A 12,024-nucleotide genomic window follows, 5' to 3' on the forward strand; every position below is an offset into this window, starting at 1 on the left:
ACATAAGCTACGGAGCTGTAGAAGACTGACTTTCATGTAAACGCGAACAGAGATCTCGCGGAGACACGCTGTGTATGTCTTCTTTTGTTTGTTTTTGGTACCTAGAGGCAAACAGCAATCGACACCCGCACAATTGCGAAAATGTGGGATCATGTCGTCGCCGGGGTTTGATACCATAGTAAAGGCACATAGGGTAATGCATGGACAGCATAAAGCCCATCGTGCATTTCTGCAACATTCCACTGTTTTTCGGCGGGGGTTTCGGTGGGCGACAGTGACAACAGGCATATGGATCGCTTGTTTACAGTCGAGTTTGTAGGGATCTAAGTCAGTAAGGAGGCACCCTACTCAATATGGAGGAGTTCATCTTGAAGATTGTGGTAGAGCTCTCAACATTTTGATTTGGAGGATATCCACCTTGAGGTAAGAAAAGGGAGAGAGGCAGATGGCAAGAAGGGGGGGTTTAAAAGGCGCACAGACTCGGTCGGAGTATCTGGGAATCCAGGACAGGGATAAGTGTGGGGGATGCGGGGTCAAGTTGGAGAACAACAAGATCAAAACAACAAAATCAAAACAACAAGATCAAACCACATCAATGGATATACAATGATACTTTGGATGCTGATATATACCATACTGCTCTTTGTTAATGAATGACAGCACGACTGGCACTCACATGCTTGGATTCAGAGTTCATCGGCCAACAATAGCCTCAGTCTGCACATTATTACGAGTAGACTTCCCTAGGTTTCACTTGGGAATGCAGAATATCCCGATCTGTTTATGCCACCCAGATGCAAATGGTGAAAAGAAGCAACAGAAGGTACTCCATATTGAGGCAGATATGTGCAAGAAAGATGTGGCTGATCTTCACTAGAAGTCCTCAAAGGTCTTTGTATACCAGGGATACCTTTGTTCATCCTTTACAAGCGTCTTTAATTCCAGTTCAACATTGTACTCTGAAAGAAACATGTCACCTCTCTTTGAATTATTTTAATCACATTATGAATTATAAATACACTGAACACGCTATCTGATTCCAACTCATCCATTCCACATCTCCTCCACCTCTTCCACCCTTTGGTCACAACAATTAGCCGCATAATACAAACTCTACGTGTCCTGCATACAGTCACAATGCCGAGCCCGCACCTTATCTCAAACTCGGGCCAAGATATTGAAGGCCTTGATGCCACTGCTGACCCTGCGACCATGAGGGACTGGCTAGACAGCGTCCTCGCCTTGCTCAAATCACCTGCAGGGGTATGGCTTCCGCACCCTGATCTATGTAGTCTCCGTAAAAGGTTTATCACTAACTATGACATCCTAAGGCAAGCTGCTCCTGACATTGCAACTGGGCTGCAGTCACGCGATGATCCCCTGGAGTACGTGCCTAACTCGTGGCGTAACTGCCCCACCACTTGTTGCGGGGTCCGAAACCTTGCAGGCCTCTCCGACTGTGATGCGGGTTCTGGATGGCTGTGGAACTTACACAACCAACCCTTAATGGATCAAGATGACGCTTTCACTAGTGCTATCAAGCATGGATGCCTTGAATGTGTGAAATTCCTGACAGAGTGGTACGAGGACTCCGGTCCCCTCGCACTGTATAACCGCAGCGGATTCTCTCTGGCGGCTCTTTCCATTATTCATGGAGAAGGAGAAAGCCCGATAAGTAGTTATCTTGTTGAGCGTATGGGCCCGACGGAATTGGTCCTATCAATTTGCTATACCCCCGAGGGGCCCGTGGGAGGCAATCACCTGGACTTAGTACTCTGTCAACGAGATAAGTCCCACTTTCGGAAGATGATGTCCGCCCTTCCCGTCGACATGACGCCCAATGATGAGGATGACGATCCTTTCTTCGACTGGTTTTCCACCGACCGATGTCTGGAGTTGTCTACCTTTATCTGCGGACGCGCGGCGGAATTCCTCCGAAAGAAGGTCGGTCGGGACTTGAGCAAGCTAACAAATTTCTCACAGTACAGCCCCGAGCAACCATATTTCTTAGCGGATCCTGTTCCTGGGTGCTGGAGGCAGCGGAACACTTTCATGATAACTCCTCTGTCACAGGCAGTGCGGCACCTTAACGCCGATTTAGTGACATGGATCCACAGGCAGTTGCTTCACCGTTCCATTTATGGACCATGCACTGATTCTGACCCCATTGCGGATGCCCTCGATCATGCCCTGCTACTTCAGGTATCACCACAATCCGAGCAAGTTGTATGCGACATGATCTCAGCGCTATGGAATCTCCTCAGTCCCGGCATCAATCGCCCAGCCTGTGTCCAAGCACGGCTCAGTACCTTACTGCATCGTCATCTCGATTCCCTCTTCAAGCTCCGCAATGACCCTAATGTGAACGCCTTCCTAGTTGGAGACCTTTCCACTCAGTGGAAGATGTCTGTTGAGGCGCGCCTGTCGTGCATCGCACGAGCCATGAGAAGTGATTGGATCCTAGTGTTCTACCAGTGCCCCGAATTCAAATCCTGTCGGACACTAGCCAGCATGGTAGATGTGGATCTCGACTTCTTATTCATGAGAGGAATCCTTCATTTCCCGTCCCCTCAGGCTCCGTCTTCAGACATGTCCTAGAAGCACCCTCGGTGCCTTTCTGGTCCTTTTGATTTGATAGCATTTCTGTAGCCTGGCTTGCGATGGAATGGCTTCTCGTGTGATTTCTGCGCAAGCTTTCTGTCCTTCTCGCTAGGGATGTCATTTGAATAGTATTTTCACTTGCGAGACTGACTCTGCCCATATGAGAGTAGAAAAATGTTAAAAACGTTCCTGCGCTGAGAATTGTGGACAACCACACGCGTCAGGTAACAAGCTTCCCAATCCCATTGTTAACGAAAACCTATCCAGTTCATTAGCTGTACTACATGGCCCAAGACTCAAGTCTTTTGGATCGCCAGGAACAGACGGCCTTTGTTCTTGTGTATCTTTAGGCAGAATGTCAGAAAAAGGTTTCCTTGGATAGTCTGAGCTCTTACCCATCATATTCGTAATCAAGAAAGACTGCCGAGTAGTTCTCCGGCTATGCTGAGACTGAAGCACAATCATCAGATTGCCAAGAAGTTTCCAGGCAGAGTTTATAACGTCGTGTGACTCATGTACCAAAATTGGTTTGTAAATCGACGGAATTACTTCGAAAAAGGATGCTGACCGGCTCTTCCCTAGAAGCAAGCCCTGTAAATGAACAAGTCTTGCTCTTGATTCAACAATTGATTCAATCAGAGGATGGAGTAGAGTTGGTCCAGTGGGTTTTTCCAGCGGTATTAAACACTTCGATTTTGCCAAATAACCAGGACATTTCGCTACTTCATCAAAAATGTCGTCCAAAATTTGACCGAAGGGGCTATCCTCCGGGTGTTGATCTCTTTGATTGCACTTACCTTTTAATGCGGACTGCCATTCAAAATCGCCCAGAAAACAGGGAACTGAATTTATGAATGCATCTGCAACTAAAAAGGGTCTCCAAGAGAGGAGGAGAGTTCGACCCATTCCAGATGTATGCACCGTAGGGCCACGAGCACAGAATAAATACCGGATCCCTTTGGAATGAGCAATCCATGAACGACCACTATTGCCATCTAAGACCTCGTAACCGCCCAGTAAGATGGCAGCGGCAAGTGTCTCATCACGCAGTGCATCTTCTGTCTGAAGTAGAAAAGCCAGATGCTTCAAACCCCGACTATACATATGACGAGCACATAATATAGCCTGTTTATTTTCTTGTCCCATTCCCATACGCAAAGTGACCAAAGCGCGGACCGACCAGATAAGTGCCTGAGGGAATGTGAACCAGCGTCCCCGCACAAAGTCCATCCAGTTAGTGTCAAATCGGCCAGTCCAGGAAGCGATGTAACATGAAAAATGGTATTCTAACCATCGTGCAAACATTTCCTTTGTTTGGGTATCGATTGATCTGAGGGCAAGACTGGGCACTATTGCTTCGTCCATTAAGGGACGACCATATCTCCTCGCAACTTGCCCTGTTTCGTCTTGGAATTTGTAGCCTCGATCATAACCTGGGCATGCGGAACCCCTATGTTGACAGCGCAGGCACTCCGGGTGAGTTTCATCACACTTCAACTCTTATTAGTTCATCTCTTTTTATCCCTTTCTCAAGATTTTGATAGCAGGAGATGCAAATCGAACTCATCCTGGCTGCGGTGAAAGTTTGTCCATTCCCACTTACCTTGACTCTGCGGTCGATACACTTCAAGCATCCCTTACTGCGGGGAACGCCAACCATGGTTGTGGACGGGATGAGACGACGCCCGGTCTGCTTTCAATAACTTTTCTGTCTAGTGGCTCGACAAAAGACTATGGAAATATCTGATCACAGGCGGAGTTCATCTCATCTTGTCTTGCGATGTTTCAGTCACACTCTAACTACCTCAGTGATCGGGTCTAGGATCTGGGCAGACTGGATACTCCACCGCTCTGGCAGAACAATTTTCATGTTAGTTGACCAGCTCTCCTGCCAAGCCGCTAAGCATCAGGATTACAGCACAATACTTATAGTACTATGGCTAACGGAGAGAGTAGTGGCGGCGCTATACCTGAAAGGGATGAAATACGAGAGCAGAGGACACGTAGTGCAGGATACGACCAAGTAGCTGAGCCTCCAGCAACCGCGCACAGACCGCATCTCAATGTCATCTTCAACATCGACCCGCTGCAGCCAAGATTACGCTCTAATAACGCTGATCTAACCCCGGTCGACTGTCTTCTTTCGCGCCAGGTTTATCATAATGTCTATTTTTGGAACATCTCCAGCAGGATTTGGTCGACGGAGTGGAAAGGAGGAAGGACCTGATTGGCATATTGGTGTCTAGAGATATGATGGCTCTACCCCGCGCAAAAGAAAAGTTTTTACGACGGAACACTCGTCTATTATACTTCCACGTCCTGCTCCAATGCCGCTTAGAATCAGCGCAATAATTCAAATCCAAAATCATCCATACTGTATATCTCTCCCTATTTCTGGCCCTGATGAAAAGGAATCTCATTCTATATTTCAGGCTTATTAACCTATGTACTATATCCATATTATGCCCTCAACTTGCCGATTCGAAGCGTAAAGCCTTCTTGCCTCATTTCACGCGTGAATATCAACTTACTTCCCTCTATTAAATCCTATTTTGTCCACTTCTGGTCGCCTTCTACCCTTTATCCCCTTGGGCACACTACTTCGCCTCGTGTAATCTATTTATTCACAGTAGAATTTCAACAAATACAACAATCCATTTCCAGCTGTCTTCTCCCAATTCCACCTTGCGCCACATGTTGAACTGCTAGGATAAAACCTTTCACTTCTTTGCCCTCCATCGTTTGTCTCTAACCGCTCGTTGTGGTGCCTAGCCTAGAGTTACAACACCGCCTTTCAAGATCCCCGAATGTCTTGAATGCTCTTAGTTACGATGGTCAACGTGCCCTCAAAAGCTATCTCGATGTATTTAAATAAAAGGTCAAAGGAAAACCCAGTCGCATGTCTTGACAGCAGTCCCCTCGCTTCATCCCATGTGCCTAGGACGCAGCAACCACAACAAAACGTCTGTACTTCATTCGCTGACTCAGCGCCACTTATTCCCGTCAGTCAGCCATCTTCTCTCCGCATTCCAGCCTCCTGTTTATTACAGCCAGACTCCTCAGGTAGGGCTTCCACATATCTTCACTACCTCACAATCAATTAATGGGATTGTTATATGACTCAAGCTCATTTGGTTCTATCTCCTTCCCTCCGAGCTATTTTAACGCTCCGCCGCTCGCCATCTATCGTGTAGTAAATCTCCCCCAAGCGCACTATTTTGCCGCCAAGTGCCTCGGTTTTGTTCAATATATTGTTTGATATCATCAATCCGGAGCGCTATATCACAAAGGAAAAAAATTAGTATTTTCTAATTTGGAATTTTACAAAACATGAAAGCCTCATTTTGCCGGGCAGGTAGTGTCCTAGCCACAGCCAGAAGACAGCTTGCTAGGTCTCCGCAAACCTTACGGCAAAAATATTCAACAGTGGGACGACCTCAATCATCAAGATTATCTCCCTTCACATGTGGTATATTTGGACTAGCCGTGGGTGCTGCGGGCACAGCCGCCGTCCTGTCGAGCGGGAGTAATGCCGATATAAGGCAAATGACATTTGCTCCGCAATACGCTGATCGATCAACCATGCTGAGAGTACGTACCCGTTGAGCAATTTGCGCTGTCTATCACCTATGAATGAAATACTAACGTCAACCTCCAACCAGGCTGCCAAAGAAATTCAGGATATTCTTGGCGAAGACGCTGTGAGCATGGATGCGGATGAGCTCGAAACGCACAGCTATTCCGAGGCGTCAACGTCGAATCTCGACACCCGCCCGGTTGCTATCATCATGCCTTCCAGCACGGAAGAAGTATCTCTCGTGGCAAAGATATGCACCAAATACAAAGTCCCAATGATCCCATTTGGCGCCGGGTCCAGCGTTGAAGGTCACTTCACGGCGCCATACTCCGGTTTCAGCATTGACATGTCCCGCATGAACAACATCATCCAGATTAACGACGAAGACATGGATGTTGTGGTCCAGCCCGGCGTGAATTGGGTCACTCTGAACGACACCCTCAAGCCCACCGGCCTATTCTTACCTCTGGATCCTAGCCCCACAGCGCACATCGGCGGCATGGTTGCGACGAACTGCAGTGGAACAAATGCCATGCGGTATGGGACGATGAAAGACTGGGTTGTCAATCTGACAGTGGTCCTCACAGATGGCACTGTGATCAAGACACGTCGCAGGCCGCGCAAAACATCTGCCGGATACAATCTGAACGGCCTCTTCACCGGCTCCGAAGGGACGCTGGGCATCATCACAGAAATCACCTTGAAGCTCGCGATCGTCCCGTCTAACTTTGGCGTCGCGACAGTGTCATTTCCCTCCGTTGCGTGCGCAACCAAGGCTGCGACATCAATGATTCGCAGGGGCGTGTCTCTTGCCGCACTTGAGTTGATGGATGATGTGCAGATGCGCGTCGTGAATCAGACCGGCGGAACGGCAGGGAAGATGTGGCCGGAGCGGCCAACGCTCTTCATCAAAGTCTCTGGTTCAGAACGAGCCGTCCTCGATAGCATTGATTCTGCCAAGACCATTGCCGCTGCCCATGGGGGCTCAAGCTTCTCTTTGGCTTTGAATGAAAAGACAATGGAATCTCTATGGTCGGCACGAAAACAAGCACTGTGGGCGATGCTCTCCGTGCGGCCTGAAGGGACACAAATTTGGTCGACGGATGTGGCTGTTCCGCTCTCTCAACTGGCAGAGATTGTGGAACAGTCAAAGAAAGATGCGTCTCAACTCGGCCTGTTTTCCAGTGTGCTCGGCCATGTTGGCGATGGAAATTTCCACCAGTCCGTCATGTATAATCCAAACGTACCTGAACAGGTGGACGGGGTGAAGAAGTGCGTCGATACAATGGTCGTACGGGCGTTGCAGATGGACGGCACTGTCTCCGGGGAGCATGGAATCGGACTTGGCAAAAAGCATTGTCTGGAGAAGGAGCTTGGGCCGGCCACGATTGAGGTGATGAGAACGTTGAAGCGGAGCTTGGACCCGCATTTCCTATTGAACCCGGGGAAGATTTTCGATATCTCACCATCGGAGGATCAATAATAGCCTAATCCAAATGCAGGAATGTTTTACCCCCGGTGATGCGTGGCGCTCCAAAACCAGGAAGGTGTTCTGATATGCACAGGGCTCATAACATCACTCGCTCCGAACACGTCGTGATGATTGTATCTAGAAACCAAGAGATAATATATCTCATTGAGGCTGAAAATCCAAGTCTTGGACTATACATCTGTGAAGAGGCTTTTCCATCGCACCTGTACTCGGCTCAACCCTGCTGATGTATAGTTTAAATTGCTATACCAGATCTCTGGCATTAAATACTATTTTCTCTCTACATCCAGTCAAAGAATCCCGTACTAGCCTCGACAAGGTACTTCTAGAGGTACTTAAGATTTGATGGTTGACAAGTACCCTCGCAGCGTTAAAAATGAATTGCTTTTTTATGCTCTCGCCGTGAGAAGACCGGGTTCTCGACGTAAATCAGACCTAAGTAGTCTATAATAGAAACATATACCCTCACGCATAGCTTGAGCCTCTTCTCGGCCACAACAACCTCGATCCAGCCCTGCAATATATGCAAAAAACCACATCCTGTAAATGCTACTCTGCTACATCCGCCCTTTATCTTCAGAGTATACTATTGCACACCCAAGAGCCCGAATCTACACGATGCTCCCGAATCCTTGCCCACCATAGCCATTTACACAGCAGGCCGCCTGATCTCGATACACCTGCCCAGGGCCAACATATCTTAGATATCAAACTTCACAGCACATATGGGAGATCAACGATGTTGCATGTAGTGAATTCATCGCCGAGCCAGTTTCCAGAGTGCAGGGTATGCTGATCGGGCACAGTAGTCATAGAAGACATCCACAAGTGCGAGGGGCAATACTGAGAAGAATACTAGATGTGATCTCCCAGGCATGCAAAGTAACGGGAGGGCCGCTGGGGTTTTGTAGGTGTGAAAGATGGGAGGTTGGAGCTTGTCGATGAAAATCGGCAGCGTGTGATGGTGCACGGGCAGATCTTGGAGTTTCAAAACAAATAAAAGCAAGTGTAACGACAAGGATGCGGTGTAACACTGTGCGCGGTGTGCAAGACAATTGGGATAGAAATGAACAGGAGATAAAAGTAGGTTGAAATCACGCAGAAAAAAAAAAGATAAGGGTAAGTTCCAAGAAACTGAAAACACCGTGTAACTAATGCATTGCTGGTCAACCACGGAACTGTATTTTTTCCCGTCTGTGACCCAGAAGAACGAACCCATGCAGAAACGGATGCGAGAAGTAGAAAAGAGCTGAGCTTATCATAAAGAAAGAGACCTGATGGTAGCAATGGTAACTGTAATGGTAATGATACTCAAAGTTTCGATGCAAGGCTAGAAAGACCCGTTATGCGCAGGCAGGGAATAGAAGGATCAAATGCAGAGCCCGGGAATCAATAACAGAATGGAACAACAATCAGACATTCATCACCAGCCGTCCTCGTCCTCGAAGGCCTGGTCCTCGCGACCATCACGATAGGCGTCCTCGATGTCCTCGCGCTCGCTGTCCTCGTCTGGAATATCGGAGTCAGTATGCATGCCTCCATGACCACGAAAAAAAGCAGAAAGTTTAATGATATGATGGTTTGTGAGAAACAAAGCACAAAAAGAAGAAAGGAAAGGCAGAACCATCAAACATAGAAAAAAAACGGAAAGCAAACGCAAATTGCAAACTCACCTCTCTCATGCTCGATCACTGCACCCGCAAGGCCACCCAAGGCCAGACCTGCCACTCCTGCAGCAATGTATTTGCCGGCGTTACTCGACTTCTTCTCCTCGACCACCTGGACAGGTGGCGACGCATAGCCACCCGCACCACCGTAGCCGCGCTCATCGTAGCCCTGCGGAGGGCCGGGCGGAGGCGCATAGTAGCCGCCCTGGGGCTCAGGCGGAGGCACGCTGCGCGAGCCATCATAATACCCGGGAGCGCCGTACGGCGGCTCCCACTGGGCGCGGCCAGTGTTGTCCTCGACCCAGAAGGCGCGGCGGATGGTGGGCTCCCACTCCTGGTGCCAGCCGGCGGGCAGCGGAGGCGGGGGAGTTGGGGGCGGCCGTGCGCCTGGCGGCGGGGCGCTGTAGGGAGCGCGGTCGTAAGGAGGGCGATCGTCGTAGGGGGGACGTTGGTCGTACGGAGGGCGCTGATCGTATGGAGGGCGTTGGTCATAGGGGGGTCGCTGGTCATAGCCGCCTGGGGGGCCCGGGGGAGGGCGGTTATAGGGGTCGCCACCGTAGTAGGCCATTGTGGATGAGAGGGAGTATATGGAGTGAAAAGAGAGATAAAGAGGAAGGAGAAGGAGAAGGGCGGCACTTGCGATTCAGGGAGGGGTTTTATAGAAGGACAAGAAGCAGGAGACCGGAAGCGGGGACGTCAGCTTTTATGAGGTGATGGGGTGGAGGATTGTTTAGTATGTTGAGTGTATGGAGTGTATGGAGTACTTAGTGTACCGACTAGGGTGGGTTGATAGTAATTGGGCAAGTAATTTTGATGGGGAGAGGCGCATGAAATGGCGCATCGGACAACAAAATGAATAGGCCCTTTTCACGCACTCCATACTCCAGTACTCCAAGATTTCGTACCCTGTCCTACAACGAAACTGTACATAGTTTTCCCGGAAAAGTGCAGACTGCGTTTGGAAAACGTGTTTCACAGACAGTCGTTATGTCCTCTCGACCTTAGAAACATGAAATGCTCAGGATTGACGCGCTTGTTCCGCCCCGAACCGAAGCCTCCACACCGAAACGGAACGAAAAGGGTAAGAATCAAACACCCAGGGACAGCCGTGATCCACCGAAAAGAGTGGAGATGCTCTTTAGCGTCGAACAAGCCTTCGTCCAGTCTGATGCAAGATCCCTTTTTCGCCTATTTCCAGACGCAGTTTCAACTCTCAGTCGGGAGGGTCGGATCCAGAGGTCGGCCACTACTCCTGGCCCGGGCCGAATTAGGCAGATGCGATTATCAGTCAGGCTCGAGGGTCCCGAGCTCGCGAGTTGCTTTTCTGGCAGGCGAGTTGGGGCGGGGGATCAGGCCTCTAGAAAAATATCCATCTGGCCTTTGTCTCGCAGTATCAACTGTATTCAGGTATGAGTCCAGTGGTAATGCAGTTACCTAGCGCCATAGGGCCCCGAAGCCCCATCCCCGCTCCCCCCTATCAGCCGAGATGGCCCAGCTTGGCATCAGAACCGCGGGGGCCTCGTGAAACAACCCATTGGGCCTGCGTCCCTGGTAGATAGCATGAGTGCCAATCGTTTACGCCCAGGAGGGACAACTCCTTGGGCTCGTCAGCATGCGCCAAGGGGCAGGAGGGGTGGGGGGAGAGAAGGCGTGTGTCGCCGTCAGATGGCCAAGTCCAGCCCTGCGGGCAACGCCGGGTACATACAAACACACACACACACACATACACATACACCCACCTTCTAGAGATGGCGTGAGTTTCCCGGCAAGGCAAGCAGGAGGACGGGACAGCCACAAAGTCTCCAACAATAGAAACATGTCTGGTCCGTGGGTGGTAAGGGAGTGCGCTGGCCGCGATCGGCTCGAGTTAGGGTTTCCGTCGGCCCAGGGCTTAAAGCTTGGCTTGAACCCCTCTCCAGCCCGCCCAACCCGAGTACGGACAGTCTGTACTATAGACTGTACAAATCATCCTACGTACTACAAAATTCGGTAGTTCGATCGGCTCGGAAAATGGACACAGTCCAGGGCTGGAAAACGCATCAGGGTAGCATGTAATGGCAACCACCCGAATCGAGAACGGTGCGACTGATGCCTGTCATGCACTCCACCTGTCGTGGAGCAGCACTAGGCGCCCTGGGTCATGGCAAGACCGGGGCAACCGAGAACCGTACCGCATATGGAGGCTTCATGAGGGTGATCAATTCATTCGGCAGAGAGCGGGCGCTAGTGGGCGTGCCGAGCCACGATGTGGCGCAGATATGCGAGACACAGCCACTGGGGGACACACACGTGGCTGATGGACTGGGGCTGGTGGAGCTGGGGCTGGTGGAGCTGGAGGGAGACTGAGAGAATGGGGGGTCGAGAAGGGTTGAGAAGCAATGGCAGGAAGTTGGGCCTGTGGCTTCATGAGGTTGGCATACGGTTAAACCCGCCGGAGCATGGGAACAAGCCAAGATGAAGGGAGGATTGATTGTTAGTGTGGCGGCCACGTAGAGAGGATGGGGTCGGTCCGTGCGAGCCAGGAATTTTCTTGATTATCCTGCGTCTCGTTTCTGGGTTGTTTACGAGTGAATGCAACGTGCGGAGCTATAGAGGGCGATACATCGGAACATTGAAAACAGATTAGTGTGAAAATTAGAAGTGAAGGAATGAGGCTACGTCGGAGGATAGAAGGTATAGCAATAGGG

At 50.0% G+C, this 12,024-nt stretch overlaps 4 protein-coding genes across 4 annotated transcripts; 3 read left to right on the forward strand and 1 right to left on the reverse strand.

Annotated features, from left to right (window-relative positions):
* Nucleotides 1-1,137: 1,137 nt before the first annotated feature.
* Nucleotides 1,138-2,598, forward strand: N7462_001296 (uncharacterized protein; the record flags this gene model as incomplete). Its single annotated transcript, XM_057073022.1, has 1 exon — nt 1,138-2,598. One exon carries the CDS (start codon nt 1,138-1,140, stop codon nt 2,596-2,598), a length of 1,461 nt encoding a protein of 486 aa, XP_056936663.1.
* A 3,632-nt stretch (nt 2,599-6,230) lies between these two features.
* N7462_001297 (FAD-binding oxidoreductase) lies at nt 6,231-7,661 on the forward strand (the record flags this gene model as incomplete). Its single annotated transcript, XM_057073023.1, has 1 exon — nt 6,231-7,661. The coding sequence occupies one exon, from the start codon at nt 6,231-6,233 to the stop codon at nt 7,659-7,661; it is 1,431 nt and encodes a 476-aa protein (XP_056936664.1).
* A 1,432-nt stretch (nt 7,662-9,093) lies between these two features.
* N7462_001298 (WW domain protein) lies at nt 9,094-9,905 on the reverse strand (the record flags this gene model as incomplete). Its single annotated transcript, XM_057073024.1, has 2 exons — nt 9,094-9,179; nt 9,344-9,905. The coding sequence occupies 2 exons, from the start codon at nt 9,903-9,905 to the stop codon at nt 9,094-9,096; spliced, it is 648 nt and encodes a 215-aa protein (XP_056936665.1).
* Nucleotides 9,906-11,434: 1,529 nt separating this feature from the next.
* N7462_001299 (uncharacterized protein) lies at nt 11,435-11,683 on the forward strand (the record flags this gene model as incomplete). Its single annotated transcript, XM_057073025.1, has 1 exon — nt 11,435-11,683. The coding sequence occupies one exon, from the start codon at nt 11,435-11,437 to the stop codon at nt 11,681-11,683; it is 249 nt and encodes an 82-aa protein (XP_056936666.1).
* Nucleotides 11,684-12,024: the final 341 nt, after the last annotated feature.

This window comes from Penicillium macrosclerotiorum, assembly GCF_028827735.1.
Source record: "Penicillium macrosclerotiorum strain IBT 26536 chromosome Unknown utg000002l_segment0_segment0, whole genome shotgun sequence".
In the NCBI taxonomy this organism is placed as follows: Eukaryota; Fungi; Ascomycota; class Eurotiomycetes; order Eurotiales; family Aspergillaceae; genus Penicillium; species Penicillium macrosclerotiorum.